Genomic DNA, 20,353 nt, shown 5'->3' on the forward strand with positions numbered 1-20,353 from the left:
GCTGCTTCTACGCTTTCTTTTCCAGCTTAGTTTTTGCCTCCACAAAATGCAAATTTTCACTTGTAACCGGGAAAGGTGGCTGGAGAGGATTTGTGACAAGGAGGAGGAGAGTGATGGGCGGCCGTCCAGCTTGGCAGCAGCAGCTGCAAATTAGACGCATCGCTTAACCAGCAATGACATAAAGCAGCCAAGTGGCAGCAACAGCGCTAACAACGTCCTGGAGTCATCGCCATCGTAGCCATCATCATCATCATAGCTCCTACTCGTTCCTCCTCGTCGTTCATCATCATTCTCTGTGCATCTCTGGGCTTAAATCAACACAAAAAGATGGAGAAAAAGCAAACTGAATTTGGCCAGAGATGCGGATAGAGATAGAGCCCAACGCTGCAGGTAGAATTACACTGAAATAAATAAGGAGGTACTATAAAAAATAAGATTAAATTGAAAAGAAATAGTTATTATTGATATTTTCTATTTAAGAAATCTAGAATCTAAAAACTAAAAACTAAACATAGATAGAGATAGCTAGAGAAGTAAGTACAATTAGCAAAAAAGAGATGGCAAATAAGGCATATAAAATTAATGAGCTCGTCACGTTTTGCATATGGCCGACCGGTTCGGGGTCACCTTAATTATGGCCACAATTAACAGTTGCTGCCGCAAAGACACAGAGAGACAGAGAGACAAGCAGGCACAGAAGAAGATAGAGATGGAGAGACAGGACGAGAGAGGAGAACACATTTCATTTGGCCGGCAGGTGTGCCAACTCATCTCCCTGCTGCCCCCCCCCCAGCTCTCTGTGTGTAATCTCATTACAAATTCAAATGCCCTGCATCAGCTGTGCTGGCCAGGACCTAGACCAGACCAGACCCTTCCCAGCCCAGACCCCAATCGTACCCCTCATTTCACCCCTTTGCAGTAGCGGCAGCAGCAGCAGCACTTCACGGTGTCCGCATCCGCATGGCAAATGTTTCAGACCACGTTGTCACTCAATTATGTGCCATGTGCGCAGAGCGTAGCATACTTTTCAGCGCCACCGCAGCACAAAGGTGCCTCGCCTCAAAGGGACACCAGAGAGAGAGAGAGAAAGAGAGGGAGAGGGGGTTAGAGGTGGGTGGGGGAAAGCGACGGATAAAGAGCCAGAGTAGAGCAGTATAGCGACACCTAGCTGACCAGGTGACATAAATTCAAAACGATTTCCTCCGAGTGGCTACCGAAAAATGCCAGTTACTGGGTTTCCGAAAAGAGCTCTGGGTGAACAGGTTGAGGATCTCTTTGTGGACGGGTCATGTCCGTGACCAGAATGCACCAAATGATTGTGAAAACTACGAACAAAATTAAATATATATACATAATTATATTACGTTAAGACTTAGCCCTTATCCTTATACCCTTGCAGGGCATTTTATTTCCAGTCCGAAGCTCATTTCGCATTGAAGGAGTCATTTCCGACCCCATAAACCATATATATTCTTGATCAGCATTAACAGGCGCATCTTTCTGGCCAAGTCCGGAAGAAAAAAATTTTGGATCGATTTTTTCAAAATTTGATAAGGGGTTACATCATTAAAATTTGCAATTTTTGACAAAAAAAAATTTTAATAATGAAGTATGCAGATTTATAAACCTCATAAAAACTAGCACAGAACAGTTTTCCGATTTAAAATTAATGCATTTTTGGCCGGGTTATGATATTTTTTAATATAAAAAATCAGATTTTATAATACAAAATAATATTTTTTTTAAGTGAAGGAGTCATTTCCGACCCTATAAACCATATATATTCTTGATCAGCATCAACAGGCGAATCGTTTAAGCCAACTCCGGAGAAAAAAAAAATTTGTGTGATTTTTTCGAAATTCGATAAGGGGTTACATCTAGAGGTTTACGCCGATGGTTAAAGACTTCGGCGGCGGCGTAGAGGTCAAAATGACTCGGCGGCGGCGGCGTAGTAGTCAGAAAGAATCGGCGGCGGCGGCGTACAGATTTTTTTCAAATTAAATAAAATTAGTATTATTGTATTATATCAGTTTATAACGCCTTTATTAACAATAACAATAAAATGAACATAAGTGAGTAAATTAATTGGGTAAATGAAATGAAAATAAATAAAAATTAAGTAACAAATAAAAATAAACATAAAAATAGCAGTCTTTTTCCTTGACTTGAATAAGTTTCATTCATAATTCACATAATTAATGTTCAGTTTTCAATTCAGTTCATTTTTATCTCTTCAATTTGTAAATTTAAGTTAAACTTTCTTTGCAAGTGTCGTAATTGTCATGTATAAAAATTACTTTATTTACGTTGTGAGGACTGAGCTGCGACCGTTTCTGCGTAATTGTAAGACCAGCAATAGAAAAAACTCGCTCACTTGGAGTGCTCGTTGCAGGAATACACAACACTTTTTGTGCCAGCATCGAAAGTAAGGGCATTGCAGGTGCCTTTTCCTTCCAAAATGTCAATACGTCTTGACATGAAGATAAGCTTAGGAGTAGATGGCATTCAGCTTCCAAATTGTTATCTTTGGTATTGGTCGAATGCCGTTGAGCAAGCTTTAAGATTTTGCTTGCAGAATGAGACTCTTGCTGCTGATCGCTATCTTGTTCAACATCTCCAATCAGCTCTTTAAACATTTTTAACAAAAAATCGTTTCTTTTTAAACTTTGTTTCTCGCAATACTCCAACACACAATCAAGTGAGTTGAATCGCGGATCTAATAGGGATGCGCAGACTAGTATATCCGATATCGGGAACCTTGAATCAAATCTATTTTTTATATGGCTTTTCATGAGAGTCAAAGCAAGCGGCTCATTGTTCTCAGGTTCTTCCAATATTGAGACGATTTCAGTTCTTATCACTAACGCAAGACTTATTGATGGATACAAATCTCCAGACAAAACGGTAACTGCATCTTTAAATTTTTTTAAGAAGTCGCATAATTTATATAAAAGCTGTGCTTCATTTTCTAATAATATTAAATGAGTCTTATTGCTGCTTGTGAGCAACTTATTTAATGCGGCTCTTTGGCACCCAAGACTGTCTAACATTGTTAACACGCTGTGCCACCTTGTTGGGACCGAGTTCTTAAGTGAAACATTTCTCTTGTCCACCAAACTACTTTGTAAGTCATTAGGGTTGTTAATATTCTTGTAAGTTTGCAAGGGAACATCATCTAACGGGCCAAAATCATCATCGTAGTCGACCCATTCATTATCTTCGGATGCCAGCAGTTCTTCTAAATTGTCGATATTTGACAAAACTTCCTTTTGAAGTTCGTCAGCTTGACATCTCAAAACATGTGTCTTGAATCGTAAGGCACTCACAATATTTTTGCACTTCACAATCAAATTTTTAATTTCCGGCTCTGAATTGTAACCATCAACATTTAGCAAATTATGTAGTCCATGTCCAAGGCAGAAGTGGTTTTTTATACACCCCAAATTAATAGCTTTTTTGATATTGCTGCCTTGGTCGGTTACGACATAATTAGATCCCATTTGCAAATTATACATTTGAGTAACTTCTTCCACCTCTGTTAAAATGTTACTTGCCGTGTGCGATTTTGACAAATATTTTGTTTCCAGCGTTAAATGCTTCATCTCAAAATTCGCTGACAGAAAATGGAAGGTGAACGTTATATAACTTCTTCTTCTATAGTTATCTGTCCACAAGTCGAAAGTTAAGGCAAAATGTTTTTGTCCAGATACTATCCGTGTAACTGCTCGTAAAATGCATTCATACACATCGTCTAGTGCAGTTGTTGACAGCGTTTTGTAGTGTGGAATGTCAGCATCAGTTGCCACAACTCTATATTTTTTTAAAAAGTCTTTAAGTCCACTGTGACAAATTATATGAAATGGTAGCAAATCTCTAGCCATCCACAAAGCTAGCTCTCGTCCCAGCGCCCACTTACTATCTTTTGGAGATATAATTGGCGTCGATTTTTTGAAAAAATTTGATATTGATCCACGTGTAGCCAATGAAGTACTCGGACTGTCGATATCTCGAATGTTGTGTTCATTTTTGAGGTGTCGACTTAAATTCCCTGTGGAACAGTTCGTGGAATACGACTGAATTTTAGCACTGAAACAATTTACAAAATCTTACTTGAATCTTAAAAAAAGGAACTTAATTATTACCATGAAAAGATTGTTCTTTCGTCGTCTTTTTTCTGAACATCCAAACATAATCGGCAGAACACCTTGTCCACTTCAATGCAGTTGTTCTCTAATTGCAATGCGCCGAAAAACTCCCACACTTTGCTCTTTCGATTTGAGTAATGGTTGTGTTTAATTGAGTACATACTCAATGGCTGATCCATCTATTTGTTTAGAGAATATTTAATTAATACATATGTTCCTAACACTAGTAATAGTATTTTAAAACTTACTTTGCATATTTACGCACAAAAAACACAGCTTTAGAAAGTAAACCACACCAAATAGCTGTTCTAGAGATGGGACATAGGGAGATGGGAGATGAGACAATCCTAACGATTAATCGATTATTTATATCGAGTATTTGGCCATTTGTATGATTTATTTATTTTTGTTTTTAAGTTATATTAAGAATAATATCACCGAAGGCCGCGCCGGTGCTACGCCGGTGCCGCACCAGCGGCGCGCCGCGGCGCGCCGTTTTTTTCATAATTCGGCGGCGGCGCGTCAAATAAGGCAAAAATCGGCGGCGGCGGCGGCGTGGCGCGGCGGCGTATATGTCTAGTTACATCATTAAAATTCTCAAAATTTGAAAAAATTTTGCATTTCTAACTAAGTATGCAGATTTGTTAACCTTATAAAAACTAACATAACGCCGCTTTCCGAATGCAAATTAAGCCATTTTTGACAGAGTTATGCCTTTTTTAGTTTTTAATTTTCTGTTTTTCTTATTTCAATTACAGACTTTTCCACACATGCACTCTGCCAGCGGCAATTGCTTCAGGAGGCGCTAACAATGGGTGCAGGTTGCCCTTGCGGAAACAGTGGGGCCAAATGGATATTTATAAAAATAAAATGAAAATAAATAAAAAATAAAATAAAACATATTTAGAGTGTTTTTTTATGGTCTAAAAAGTTGTTGTGGTAAGTATTTTGGTTGATGGTAAGTACCTAGTTGTAGATATTTTCTAGATGTTTTTTTATTTTTTAGATTTTTTGTTCGATTTTTTAGATTTTTTAGATTTTTTTTAGATTTTTTAGATTTTTTTTTGAAACTCGAATTTAAATGTAACGTCCAGTTTCAGTGTGCCCAGGTGCATTTAGCAACATTTTAGACAGAAATTAACAATATGGTCACATCTGGTTTGAGTCTGTGCTTACTCCAAGATCAATGGTTCGAAACTTGGACTTTTTATAACAGTTTATACCAGTTTTCAGTTGCTTGCTGCTGGTTTCTGTTCGCCTGGTATCCCAGTTTGGGAAACGGCCAATTTGTATGGAAAATTTCAGAAATTTGGATGGGCTGCTGTAGGGATGTTGTTGTAAAAAGGTTGTTGTTGCCATCAAGCTGTTGTTGTCGACAACAAATAGGTATAAATGCATAAAATGAAATTAACAATATGGTCACATCTGGTTTGAGTCTGTGCTTACTCCAAGATCAATGGTTTGAAACTTGGACAAAATTTACAATATGGTCACACTGGCACGTTTTTCGTGGCCCAAAGTTTTTATAACAGTTTATACCAGTTTTCAGTTGCTTGCTGCTGGTTTCTGTTCGCCTGGTATCCCAGTTTGGGAAACGGCCAATTTGTATGGAAAATTTCAGAAATTTGGATGGGCTGCTGTAGGGATGTTGTTGTAAAAAGGTTGTTGTTGCCATCAAGCTGTTGTTGTCGACAACAAATAGGTATAAATGCATAAAATGAAATATAACAGTTTATACCAATTATTATTTTTGCCCAAAAGTTTTTATAACAGTTTATACCAGTTTTCAGTTGCTTGCTGCTGGTTTCTGTTCGCCTGTTACCCCAGTTTGGAAAGCGGCCAAATTTTAGAAATTTTGGTCACTTGCATCAGTGATGCTCATGTGCATCAGTGATGCCCATCTGGCTATATTTTGCAATATTGGGGGCAATAAAATCGGGCTATATGGCAGTGATGCTCATCTAGCTATTTTGCATTATTGGGACAAAATGGCATCTCACTAAATGCCAGTGATGCTCATCTAGCTATTTTGCATTATTGGGACAAAATGGCATCTCACTAACTGCCAGAGATGCTCATCTAGCTATTTTGCATTATTGGGACAAAATGGCATCTCACTAACTGCCAGAGATGCTCATCTAGCTATTTTGCATTATTGGGACAAAATGGCATCTCACTAACTGCCAGAGATGCTCATCTAGCTATTTTGCATTATTGGGACAAAATGGCATCTCACTAACTGCCAGAGATGCTCATCTAGCTATTTTGCATTATTGGGACAAAATGGCATCTCACTAAATGCCAGTGATGCTCATCTAGCTATTTTGCATTATTGGGACAAAATGGCATCTCACTAACTGCCAGAGATGCTCATCTAGCTATTTTGCATTATTGGGACAAAATGGCATCTCACTAACTGCCAGAGATGCTCATCTAGTATGCAGTTTTGTTAAGCTTAGAAAGAGCAACTCAGAACAGTTTTCCGAATTGAATTTCATGCGTTTTTGGCCGAGTTATGAGGGTTTTTCTCATTTTTTGTTGATATTTTTTATAAATTATAGGTAAGTATTTTAGCAAAACTGAGTATGCAGTTTTGTTAAGCTTAGAAAGAGCAACTCAGAACAGTTTTCCGAATTGAATTTCATGCGTTTTTGGCCGAGTTATGAGGGTTTTTCTGATTTTTTGCTTAAATTTTTTATAAATTATAGGTAAGTATTTGAGCAAAACTGAGTATGCAGTTTTGTTAAGCTTAGAAAGAGCAACTCAGAACAGTTTTCCGAATTGAATTTCATGCGTTTTTGGCCGAGTTATGAGGGTTTTTCTCATTTTTTGTTGATATTTTTTATAAATTATAGGTAAGTATTTTAGCAAAATTGAATATGCAGTTTTGTTAAGCTTAGAAAGAGCAACTCAGAACAGTTTTCCGAATTGAATTTCATGCGTTTTTGGCCGAGTTATGAGGGTTTTTCTCATTTTTTGTTGATATTTTTTATAAATTATAGGTAAGTATTTGAGCAAAACTGAGTATGCAGTTTTGTTAAGCTTAGAAAGAGCAACTCAGAACAGTTTTCCGAATTGAATTTCATGCGTTTTTGGACGAGTTATGAGGGTTTTTCTCATTTTTTGTTGATATTTTTTATAAATTATAGGTAAGTATTTTAGCAAAATTGAATATGCAGTTTTGTTAAGCTTAGAAAGAGCAACTCAGAACAGTTTTCCGAATTGAATTTTATGCGTTTTTGGCCGAGTTATGAGGGTTTTACTCATTTTTTGTTGATATATTTTATAAATTATAGGTAAGTGTTTTAGCAAAACTGAGTATGCAGTTTTGTTAAGCTTAGAAAGAGCAACTCAGAACAGTTTTCCGAATTGAATTTCATGCGTTTTTGGACGAGTTATGAGGGTTTTTCTGATTTTTTGCTTAAATTTTTTATAAATTATAGGTAAGTATTTGAGCAAAACTGAGTATGCAGTTTTGTTAAGCTTAGAAAGAGCAACTCAGAACAGTTTTCCGAATTGAATTTCATGCGTTTTTGGCCGAGTTATGAGGGTTTTTCTGATTTTTTGCTTAAATTTTTTATAAATTATAGGTAAGTATTTGAGCAAAACTGAGTATGCAGTTTTGTTAAGCTTAGAAAGAGCAACTCAGAACAGTTTTCCGAATTGAATTTCATGCGTTTTTGGACGAGTTATGAGGGTTTTTCTCATTTTTTGTTGATATTTTTTATAAATTATAGGTAAGTATTTTAGCAAAATTGAATATGCAGTTTTGTTAAGCTTAGAAAGAGCAACTCAGAACAGTTTTCCGAATTGAATTTCATGCGTTTTTGGACGAGTTATGAGGGTTTTTCTGATTTTTTGCTTAAATTTTTTATAAATTATAGGTAAGTATTTGAGCAAAACTGAGTATGCAGTTTTGTTAAGCTTAGAAAGAGCAACTCAGAACAGTTTTCCGAATTGAATTTCATGCGTTTTTGGCCGAGTTATGAGGGTTTTTCTGATTTTTTGCTTAAATTTTTTATAAATTATAGGTAAGTATTTGAGCAAAACTGAGTATGCAGTTTTGTTAAGCTTAGAAAGAGCAACTCAGAACAGTTTTCCGAATTGAATTTCATGCGTTTTTGGCCGAGTTATGAGGGTTTTTCTAATTTTTTGTTGATATTTTTTATAAATTATAGGTAAGTGTTTTAGCAAAACTGAGTATGCAGTTTTGTTAAGCTTAGAAAAGGCAACTCAGAACAGCTTTCCAAATTTAATTTCATGCATTTTTGGCCGAGTTATGAGGGTTTTTTATAAATTATAGGCATCTCACTAACTGCCAGTGAAGCCTAGTTAGCTATATTGTATCCCATATCGCTGTACATCAGTGATGCTCACTCATCTATACAATAAATAAATAAATACAGTGTAATTGGAGTTCTTGTCATCATATTTATTAAATTATTATAAATAAAATCGTACAAAAATCGATACAAAATGTTATAATTTAGATTAAATTTATATTATTATTATTTTTTAAAAGGTAGCTATATATAGTCGTTCGATCTGGCTTAAAGGCTGTTTCTTATTGTCAATTTAGCGCTTTTGGTCTGCTGTCTGGGTTATTTACCAATGGATTGGTGGAGGGAGCAGCGCGGTGAATGGAGTTTCCGAGGTGAACAGCTCCCAACCGTACACATTCGAATGTCGTTTATTGCCCAGCTGCCAAAACCCTCTCATTGCCTCGACCACATCCTCATCCTCGTAGACGTCCTTTCCCATCCTCCTGCAGCTTCCTGCCGTTTTCTGCAGTTTGACGAACTTTGGCGCCCTGTAAATAATGCAATTTGTAATTAAGTCAGTCAACCAGATGAGGGGCTTGCGGTGAGTAATTAGAAGCCATTGGCAAACAACAAAAACAAGCGAGGGAATGGCAAATGCAAGATATTGTATAAAAAGAAGAAAAAAACAGGGGTGGAAGCGAGGAAAAGGTGAATTTTTATGTGCTTGCTAACAGGGTGTAAAAATGTCAGGAGCACCCTAATTGAAAGCAGCATATGTACCTGCGAGTGGGTGTGTGTGTGTGTGTGCAGAAATGTTTGATTAATGAAATATTTAGCAGGTTAATTAAGGTAAATTGGGTTAGCCACCGGAGAGAGTCAGAGTCAGGGGGGAGAAGAGACACCCTGAGCATCTCCATGGAATATAGAGGTCATATTAGCACACACTTAAGCACTGGGGTAAATAATAAACTGAGAAAAATATTTATTAAATTTAAATTGGCATGGAAAATATAGATATAAAAATATAGCTCAACAAAATAAAATCGTTCTTCATAACCCAAAACTCCTGGCCATATGCACAATGAGACACTATTCCTTTATATATCCTTCCTATATCCTTTATTATCCTTCTCTTTTCTTTTCTTTTTTTGGGCAACGCCACTGTCAACGCCCGCAAATTGTCATTGTCCTGCGGGGACTCTGGCTCAGTTGCCATTGTTCTGTCTCCTCGCTCTCCATTTTCCATTTTCCCGCCGTCATTTGTTGCAGCTTACGCTTAATGCACAAACCAGACAAATTTCCCCATCCTTTCACACACACATATAGGATATATATATACATATGTATGCATATAGGGGGGAGTTTGCAAGGATCGGGCGAAAAGTGCAAACTGCCGCCCGACTATTACGCAGCATGTAAACGTATTTGTGCTAAATTAATTCTTTATCTGCCCGCCGCTCTTTGTTGCCTTTGAGCTGGCATCCTGCCATTTTCCCTTCCCTTTCCCCCCCTTTCTCTCCCGCTCTCCCTTCTTTTGGCCACGGAAAACAATGGGCGACAAAGCGAACGAAGAAAGTTATTTGTTACACTCAGGCAGCCCACCAAAAACGCTTTCCGAATTGAATTTAATACCTTTTTGGCTTACTTAGGGATTTTTAACATTTTAATTAAAACAAAAATTATATAAAATTATGGGTAAATATTTATAATACATTTGGTATGCAGTTTTATTAGGGCTACAAAAACCTATCCAGAACAGCTTTCCGAATTGAAATTGATGCGATTTTGGCTTAGCAATGATCAATTTAAACTCCACAAAAATAATGAAATGAAAATATGGAAAATCTGAAAAATTAGGTTTCAAATCCCTAATGAAGATTCCCTTTCCACAGTTTTTTTTTCCCATTTTTGCTTGCGTTATGCTCTTGGAATCGAGGAATAGGAATCTGTGGCACTGACAGTGACACTTGCAAGTATGTGTCCGGCTGTCAAGTGCATTTCCCAACTCAAAGTCCGATCCTCGGTCGCTGATTTGTGTGTTTAAAGCTGCATTTCAGTTGCTGGGAGAGGGGAAACATTCCGAAGAGGCGATCTTCGTGTGCTGTTTGGTAAATATTTAATGGCGCTGGCCGGAAGCGGAAGTGGGCGTGCAGCTGAGTGGCACCAAGAGCGGATATGGAAAGGGAAACGCCACTTTGCGGTCAACAACAGGCCACGCCCTCTACCAAGCTAGCCCACCTGCCCTCGTCGTCCCTCTGGACCCTGCCAACTCCCAAATGCGGTGAGGAACACGTTTCATTCAATTTATTTGCCATTTCCCATTTCAATTCGTTTCGGGCCGCCAATTACACAACATGGCCCTGGCAATGGGGGGTAAGGGGAATGGTATGCTAGCGACGCCTGCTGCTGCTGTTTCTACCCTTTCTCCATTTTGAGCTGGACACCCGGCTTTCTACTGGGTTTCTCATGGGTTTCTCCTGCCCCTCTGCTGATATTTCTCCTGGCATTCTCCTGCCCCTCTCCTGCCATTTCTCCTGGCTTTCTCCCATACATATGTGTCCCATTTCTCTGGCCATTTGCTTAAAGCCTTTTCACGCAGCCGATGGCTGCCAATGTGTGGCGATGTGTTACTTGTGTTTCTGATGCTTCAGCTTCTACTGCTTCCACTGCTCCTAATTTTATTTATTTTTCTATGCTTTTAATTTATATTTTTTCTGTACAGAATGAAGACTTTTTAAACCTTTTTGAGTGGCATAAAGACCCAGCAAAAGTGATCCAAAATTCCCTAAGACTCAAAACAATCTTATAATATCTATAGAAATATTTACCTATTTTTAAATTAATAAAAAAATAACCAAATTTTCCTTCATTTTCTAGTTTCTTTTATGATCACCCCTGAAAGCCTAAAAAACAATAGTGAAAAACTCCAATGGCAAAAAAGGGACCAGGGATCCAAATACCCCTTTTGTCTAGCGACAGACAAAAGGAAAAGGGTGGCAGGAAAACGGGTGGTTGGAAAATGTGGGCGTGGCTCTGTGCTATGAGGCAGCTGGCAGCTGGCAGCAGCACATCATCATTAGCATATTGACATGTGGCCAAATTTGGTCACGTTCCATTTCATTTCAATTCATTCTGACATTGCCAACGGAGTTCGAATCAATTTCCCATCTCTGCCAGCGTGCGTTGCTCTCCCTTTTTGGATCCCCCCCCCCCAGTCCTTGGTCCTTTTGGTCCTTTGCCATTCTGATAACTCCACAACCACATTGGCAGCATCAGAAAAATATAAATGAAAATGGAATATGTGCCAGTACTAATTGCTAAAGGCTTTCACTAGTTACTACAAAAATTTCTAACTCGGTGTTCTAAGACTCACTAAAAAATGGGTAATTTTCAATTAAAAATTAAAATTCAATTAATTTAAGGTAAATTATAAAGGATTAAAAATTAATAAAATCTAGTTTAAATTAAATTTAATATATTATAAATAGTTAAAATACTAAAAAATAAATTAATAAAATATAAATTACATTAAATTTAATATAGCAGAAGTAGTAATAATATTATAAAATATTTAATTAATATTTAAGTATAAATAATAAACATTAAAGTCATTTAAAATTAATATTTAATTTAATATTTATAAATAAATGTATATAAATAGTATTATTATTATTATTATTTATATTAAATGTTAAAATGTTAATTAAATATACTTTAATATTTCTACTACTTCTACTATATTACATTTAATTTAATTTTAATTTTATAAATTTATGAATTAATTAACATAATAAATCAACATAAAATCTTTCTAACTTCAAGTTTTTATTAGGTGTTTTTCTATTTTCTTTTCAGATATAGAAAACCTGTTAACTTTTCCCCCATATCCTTATATAGATTACATTTTCCCCACCAGTTTCCTTCAGCATCAATCAAAATCAAAAACATCAAGAAAATATATTCAGTTTTCTAGAATTTGTAAAGAAAATAAAGTCAGTATTTAAAATCAATCTTTTCTCTATTTTTATGTATATACATTTTCCGACATTTTCGCTTTGCACAAGTCAAAGAGTCAACAGCATCACAAACAGGAAGTGTACGGCCAGAAGTGGATGCTTTTTAATAGGGGTTAAGGCAGCCCCCAAGAGGGGGTTAAGGGTGTGGCAAGGCAGCTGTGGTAGATAGACCAGGCTCTAAATGCAGACTTGGAAGTCGACCAGTGGCCGTGACAGGCCTTTGCCATGTCGATAGGAGTAGAAATTAAATGTCTCCCATAAGTTGTCAGCTTTTCTTCTGGGTTGCTCTATGAATTTTCCTTTAGATGCAATTGTTTTAATGGACAAAAGCAAGTCAATAATTTTTAGATTGATATATATATTTATACCTTATTCATAATATATATATAAATATTTATAAAATAAATTACTATATATAGAAAAAAATATAAAATTAATAAATAAAAAATTTAAATTTTAATTTAACCAAAATCAAAAGATTCTTTAAATTTAGTTAGAATTACCACAGCATCTTGTTGCTAAGCCTTGGCAACATCAATGTCCCAGCAACATGCTGCTGGCTGCCTGAATGTTGCTCAACATTTTCCCCAGCAACAGAGCTTTGGATGCTGGGTATTCCATAACCAAGAACCCAAGCCGGCAGCTGTCTGGCCAGCTTCTACACCAACTTGAACACTAACAGGTCAAAGTCATTTCGTTTTGGGCCTTCCCATTTAGTTAACAAAATTATTTCGTGTTTAAAAAGTTACAAAAACAAAAAAAATGGGAAAATATATATATAAAAGAAGGTAAACCTAGTAACGCCGACCCAAAACTGATCTTACATCCTTGGTGAAACGCAAAGCATCAAGGAATGGCAGTAGCTTCAGCAACTCTGTGTCCTCCGGATCGTACAGGAAGCTCTTAATGGGCAAGGCATTTTCGGGGAAATGGACATAAGCCTTTGGTTGGTTATCTAAGATGAAGATGCTCCCCATGTCCTTCCCAATCCGCTTGAGATCCTTGCTCAGATGCCTGTCCGGGCAGCAATGCTGGCGATAGAGTCTATGGCTCAGCATACCGCGTCCGCCGTCCAGGTGATCCACCACCTGGTCGGCATAATGCTCCAAGCTGGCCGTATAGATGACCAGGTCATACCACTTGGACACCAACCCCAGAAAGAAGTCGACATGTGGCCGCTTGAAGACCCGAATGGGTATCGTCTTAGCGGTGCCTCCGCCGATATTAACGTTGACTATAAAATCCGGCACCGCCTGACTGACTGCGCCGGAATGGATCAGAGTCTCATCCAGGTCCAGCACCAGAGTCTTTCGACCCACAGCCTTCAGTCTGCCATTGGATATTGGCGACAAGGGCACATCGCGATACCACCTAGGCCCCGGGCAGAAGTAATCGTAGATCCAAGTCACCAGGTGGGCAATCAGGCGGCGAAACCAGTTGCTCAGCCTGCCGGTGAAAAGGATCGTGGTTGGACCGACTCGAGTCCGCAGATTCGAGACTGGACGAAGCCCAGATGCTGCAGTGGAATCCATTGGTGACTCCTTTCCTCTCACTTCTAAATATTAATAATTGCCCTTTACTTGATATTTTTTATTTAGTTTTCACTTGAATTTTTTACCTGGAGAAAATTATGGGTATTTTGAGGGAAGTTAGGTGCGGCTTTCGTCAGGTTTTTTGTGGAAATGAAAGGGTTTATGGAGTAGAAAAGCTACCAGGATAAGGAAAAACCCGTAATCTTCTGGAATTTTTAGTGTCTTTTGTTTACTAAAATGAGACACAAGCTGTCAAGCTTTCTCTGGAAATTAAGGGTTGCCACCAAACAGGGTTGCCAGAGAAGGGAAAATTACCTAATACTCTTCATAAAGCCTTTCAAGCTGAATTACTTTTACTAATAAGGTAAGAACTTAGTTCATAAATGATATAGTTAAATGATAATATTATTATCATAATAATATTAAATCTTTCAGTTTAATTTTTCCAGGATATAATTTTCTGGATTTTTTAGAGATAGACCCTCCATTCCATTTTTATTTTCCTGATTTTCTGAGTTAACCCTTTCCCCCCTCTTGTGATAGCAACTTGTCCCTCTTGCTGTTTCATTATAAATGGCAACTAAAAAGTGTGGAGTGAAGCGGAGCGGAAGTGCACCCTATTTCCCATTTCCGGTTTGGTCCTGGTGGAGCAGGGGAGGGTGTTTTGAGGAGACAGCAGCTTTTGGCACGAAATAATATTTGCATAATGGCAAACAGAAACGACTGCAGCTCTCCCTCGGCTGCTGGTACTTGGCCAAAAGATGACAAATGACATTAAGGAGGCTTAGCGCCTGCGTTTTTACCCTCCTCAACCGCCGCCTTCAATCAACTGCCACGCCCCTGCATGTAATGGAGGGGTAAAAAGGGAATTTGACTTTCAAAACGAATGCAACACCCCTCGCCATGGAGTTCCTTCAGCCTTTCCACACACACACACACACACACACACTTGTTCATCCGGCGACCTCGTCTTTTCGTCCTTTGGCTGGCACCCAGCCTCTGTCCCCCTCCTCTGCCCAGGCCCCCTGTAGACTGCAATTATTTTTTTCCGCCGCCCTCCCTCTGTATATTTTTTTTCCAGCACCAAAAGGGAACGTGCAGCGCTCTTTGATCCTCTTTGGCCATATATTTGCTAACGACAATGACAACGACGATGTCTAGCTAAGATTCAGGTGTATATCTAAATAGAGATATATGTGCACAGCAAGAAAAGGGTTTAAAAAGCTTAGAAGAGGCTCTTAGCAATGTATTTACACATTAATTTTGTAGATTTTTTAATTAAATTTGCATTAAAAATATAGTTAAAAATCGAAGAAATTGTTTTTAATTTTGGGTGATATATATTTGATTAAAAATGAAAATTAAATTATTAAATTAAAAATATATATAAAAAAAAAATTATATATAAATAAAAAAATGGATTTATAAAAATTACAAATATATATTTACTTAAAAATTAAATTAACAGTTTCATTAAGAATAATCATTAAAAAAAAAAGATTTGTTTTAATTTTACTTTTAAAACCATTTATAATCATTAAATATGTATTATATGTATTTTTCAATTAATAAATTAAAAGTTTAATTCAAATTAAGCAATTAAAAATTGGTATTTTAATTTAAAAATATTTTACTAATTATTTTTTCAATTTAAAAATTTGTATATATATTTCTTAATTTTTAAAGAGTTTATTCTAATAAAATTGTTAACTTAAAAGCAATTATAATCTTTAAATATGTATTATATGTATTTTTAAATTAATAAATTATTAGTCTAAATCAAATTTAGCATTTAAAAAATTGTATTTTTATAAAATTAAACCCTTTAAAAATTTTTATCACATTAAAAATAAATTTATGTCCTATTACCAACTATTTTCAATAAATCAAAAATAGTTGCATTTTTTTTCTTAATTTTCCAGTGCATATCCAACCCCTTTTCTCATCCCCACCCTCTTCCCGGATGCTGCCACTGTGTTGGCATTTGTTTTATGGCCACGCCCGCCACTTGGTCCGAAGTGCAACTGCAACTGCAGCCAACTTTTTGCACGGCGCTCGGTTCGGCACTTGAAACTTCTCAATGGCACTCCGGCCATGGCTGTCTCCAGAGTCTGTCCCCCCCCTTCTACTGCTTTCCCCCCTCTCTCCCATCCCTACCTTGGCTTCATCCGATTTTCCTTGATTTTTCCCCTCGTCGATTTGCCATCTCTTCCCTCCCCCTCTACCCATCTGGGTGGAAAAGTCATTCCTAATCCCGCAGTTGCATATTTTTACTGCTAAGCACGTCGATGGCTGCCAAATTAGAGAACAAAATGCTGGCATTAGGGGTGGGAAAATGGGTGGGGTGGGTGGTGGTAGGAGTTCTAGGAAAATGCTGAAGGAGCAGCAGTCGTAAAGCGCGAAATTCCATGGATTCAATTGATATTGATTTAACGTCAGGTGTTTGAGTGCAGCGAATATCGTCTAAAGTAGAAGTTGACAATTGCAATGAATGTTTTGATGCTGGAAAAATGAACGAACAGGTAAGTGAAGTCAGGTGGCAAATGCCAAAACTCATTTATGTATTTAATTGATGAGTTAAGGAGCGGTGAAAGCGAGCATTAAACTCGTTAAAATCGTATTTAGTTGATATTTTTATGATGAAAACAGGGAATACGAGGAAACTAATATTTTTTGAAGATTAAAAATAATAAGAAAATATAGATAAATTGCTACTGTAATAATAATTTTAAGGGAAAATGGATATTAAATATATATTCCATAAAAACTGTTCAAGAATAGATTTTTTTTTAAAAATATTTTAAATAATTAAATTCATATTTTAAATAATTAAATTCATATTTTAAATAATTAAATACATATTTTAAATAATTAAATTTATATTTTAAATAATAAAAAGTATATAATTTTATATATTATTTATATTATATATTTTTAAAATATTTTAAATAACTAAATTCATAATTTAAATAATGAAACAATCCCTTTTTAAAACATCCTATTAAGGGCTATATACTATTTTTGCTATTTCACAGACTTTTCATCTTGAAATGTATACCTCTAGAGTGTTTCTTTTTGAACTACCAAGCTCCTAAGCTTCTCTGTTTTTTGTTTATGCCTTTCCTGAAAGCCATTAAAAAAAACCACTCTGAGTCCGGTTTCAACTCTGGCCTTTGCCGGGTCCTAGCATTTATTGGCAAGCACTATTTTCAATTCGCAACTTGAAAATTCGCATCATCATTGGCCATTGGCCATTGACCATTTGGGCGGCTGCTCGTTATCAAAATGTCAGCCAGTTTTATTGGCGTTGCTACTGGGTGTTGTGTGTATGGGTGTGTGTATGGGTGTGTGGGTGTTGGGTGTACGTTGTATCGTTCCTGTCATTGTCAACGCTCAGCGTGAGTGCCATGAAAGATTGCGCTGCATCTTTGGCACGTCTGCTGGCGCTTCTCCTCCTTCTTTGGCCAAAAAAAAACCTGTCCAGGTTGCCGTGCAATTTTCCAATTTCTAACTCGACTAACTTGACTTGAGGCGGTCGAAGGGGAAAAGCACAAACAAAAAAAAAAAATAAAACTTAAAAGTAAGAGAAGACAAACAAACCAAAATATAAGTTTTTAGAGTAAGGACTACGAAATACCTGGCACTTAAAAGAGCGCTGTGATTTGTAAAACAATGCAAATTGTGCTGATATATTTTTTATGTATGTATTATAATAATATATATTATAATGTTTAGTGGAATTTTGAATTTTAGAATTTTTTTGTGTGTGTTTTTTTTGGCCGCCCTAAAATGGTATTTTTTACTCAGAAATTGATTACACAGTAAATAAGTCATTTTCCACCCTATAAATCATATATATTCTTTATCAGCATCAACAGGAGAATCTTTCTAACTATACCCGGAACAAAAAAAAAAATTTGAAAAATGAAATTTTAAAAAATCTTAAACTTGGTATGCAGATTTATGAAGCGTGTAAAAACTAAGACAAAACCGCTTTCCGAATAGAATTTAATGGATTTTTGGCTATGTTATGGATTTTTTACATTTTCCCCTTTTTCCAGAAATTAAAAAAAAAAAAAAATCCAAAATTTCATTTCAAATAATTTTAAATATTTTTAAATGTTTTTAAATATTTTTAAATATTTTTAAATAATTTTAAACATTTTTAAACATTTTTAAATATTTTTAAATAAATATTTTTAAATATTTTTGAATATTTTTAAATATTTTTAAATATTTTTGAATATTTTTAAATATTTTTAAATATTTTTAAATATTTGTAAATAATTTTAAATATTTGTAAATAATTTTAAATATTTTTAAATAATTTTAAATATTTTTAAATAATTTTAAATAATTTTAAATATTTTTAAACATTTTTAAATATTTTTAAATAAATATTTTTAAATATTTTAAAATATTTTTAAATATATGTAAATATTTTTAAATATTTTTAAATAATTTTAAATATTTTTAAATAATTTTAAATATTTTTAAATAATTTTAAATAATTTGAAATATTTTTAAATATTTTTAAATAATTTTAAATATTTTTAAAAATATATATATTCATATTTAAATATATATATTTTTTTCTAATTGTTCCTATATAATTATTATTTAAGCAAAAATCATATTTAAAGAAAACCAACATTCCCATTTCACCACCAAGACTGCTGGGTATTAAAAGGCGAAGCAAAACCAAGACGGTGAGCTGACGGACTGGATGCAACACGAAGAAATATGGCAGGAAAATTGCAAAACAGCGACAAGAAGGGGAAAAACAAAATCAAAAAGCACTCACATATTTTCCAATTTGGCGAGGGCAAACGAGGAGCCCAGGTTCTAGTCCTGCTACTGTTCCTGCTGCTGCTCTTGCTCCAGCTTCTAGTCCTGCATTTGCTCCTCTTCCTCTCACTGCTACTGCTCCTAGTCCTACTCCTAGTTCACCTCCTGGTGAAGGATGTTGCTACCGTGTTGTTTATGTCGCTGTGGCAATGAAAGCGAAATGTGAAAGTCAGCCGGGAGATGAGTTGGCTTGGCGTTGAGGTTGAGCTTGAAGTTGCAGCTTGGAAGTGGCCATTTTTCATTTACCATTGACCACAGGAGTTGCTGCTCAAGAGGAGCTGATGTTGCATGGTCATTATCCCAAAAAAATAAAATGTAGAAAACAAGGCAAACAGTCAAAGGGCAACACTTGCTCTGAAAATAGAAAGAAATGGCAAAAGCAAATTTATAAAAAGTAGCTGGAAAATTTCAAGAAAAAGGGATAAACATTTAATGTTTGTAATTTTATTTAGTGGCTATAATTTATGTATATATTCTGGGAAATTAAATTGCTAAAATATTGTTTTAAAATAGGTAATTTAATAAATAAATCCTAACCCTTTGAAAACCTCTCAAACTTGTCTAATATTTCCCAAAAAGTACCTTTATTTTCTCTATTTTTAGCCAAAAAATATCTTTATTCAGCTGGAATATAGCCATTCGCTTATCATGGCCCAAAGCCACCATTCATCATCGTTTTGGCCAACGGCAGCATGTGGATGAGGACAAAATTTAGAATTATTTTACATGCCCCGCAGCTGCAGGCACCGACTGGGAGTCAACAAATCAATCAAGCTGTCCGAGTTTTTGGTAGACGCCACCTGGACACCAGGCTCCAGATACATTTGCATCCCTCAGATACTATTCCCGAGTGGAAAGGCAGCACCAGCAGTAGCAGCAGCTTCTACGATATGGCCAAAAACTTATGGCCAAAATGCTGAACCAACTGACAGCTGCCGACACTAGTAGTTTTCACTGGCCAGTGACCAAGTCCCCGAGCTCCCAATGGCCCAACCCCCAATTAGTCCCCCTCCCCCCCCACATCCCAGGGTGGACCTTGTAGCTGTCATCGTCAGGGCCATTTCCAACTTGCCGTTTGCCCGGGGAGCTGGATCATCGGTATCCCGGGGTTCAGTCCTCCATCTCCATCCTGGAGCAGCCTGCGAGTGCAATTAATCTTGCGAGGAGCAACAAATGAACAATGCACAGCCAGGACAGGACAGGAAAGGACAGGACAGGGCAGACTTTACCTTATTTATGGTTATTTTTTTGGGGTGAAAGAAGGGTGATTATTATAAATAAAATCAAGTTAAAAACTGACTAACATTTTGTATATTTAATCTGGCAAGGAGTGACGATCCTTGAGCTACGTTGAATTAAACCAAAACTCATCTAAAATGAGAGAGAGAGATCTGGGGAGATGAGTTCTCCTGCCCGAGGCTAAAGCCCAGCAAATAATTCCATAAATAAAATGGCCAAACACGAGGACAATTGCCAACAAAATGACCAAAGTCCCAGGACCCAGCACTGGACCTGTGTGTCCTCTGGACATATGTCCGTCATGTAAATAC

At 36.3% G+C, this 20,353-nt stretch overlaps 1 protein-coding gene and 2 long non-coding RNA genes across 3 annotated transcripts in view; all 3 read right to left on the reverse strand.

Moving 5' to 3' along the window:
• Positions 1–1,917: 1,917 nt before the first annotated feature.
• Positions 1,918–4,721, reverse strand: LOC138929248 (uncharacterized). The gene is made up of 3 exons (XR_011445657.1): positions 4,394–4,721; positions 4,143–4,324; positions 1,918–4,086 (listed from the first exon to the last, which is right to left on the reverse strand). It is a non-coding gene; the product is annotated as an uncharacterized lncRNA (long non-coding RNA).
• A 3,955-nt stretch (positions 4,722–8,676) lies between these two features.
• LOC138929277 (uncharacterized) overlaps positions 8,677–20,353 on the reverse strand; it is a 61,484-nt gene continuing 49,807 nt past the window's right edge. The window contains exons 4-5 of the long non-coding RNA XR_011445693.1: positions 18,760–19,157; positions 8,677–8,955 (exon numbers count right to left, since the gene is read on the reverse strand). This is a non-coding gene — a long non-coding RNA (uncharacterized lncRNA). The remainder of the gene's footprint in view (positions 8,956–18,759; positions 19,158–20,353) is intronic.
• Positions 13,052–14,147, reverse strand: LOC108083796 (CTD nuclear envelope phosphatase 1 homolog). The gene is made up of 2 exons (XM_017179723.3): positions 14,042–14,147; positions 13,052–13,978 (listed from the first exon to the last, which is right to left on the reverse strand). Exon 2 carries the CDS (start codon positions 13,953–13,955, stop codon positions 13,218–13,220), a length of 738 nt encoding a protein of 245 aa, XP_017035212.1. The 5' UTR covers positions 13,956–13,978; positions 14,042–14,147; the 3' UTR covers positions 13,052–13,217.

The sequence above is a fragment of the Drosophila kikkawai genome, chromosome X (genome assembly GCF_030179895.1).
Source record: "Drosophila kikkawai strain 14028-0561.14 chromosome X, DkikHiC1v2, whole genome shotgun sequence".
In the NCBI taxonomy this organism is placed as follows: domain Eukaryota; kingdom Metazoa; phylum Arthropoda; class Insecta; order Diptera; family Drosophilidae; genus Drosophila; species Drosophila kikkawai.

Coding starts and splice junctions, on each gene's coding strand:
- LOC108083796 (XM_017179723.3), bottom strand. CDS start 13,955: ATGGATTCCACTGCAGCATCTGGGCTTCGTCCAGTCTCGAATCTGCGG.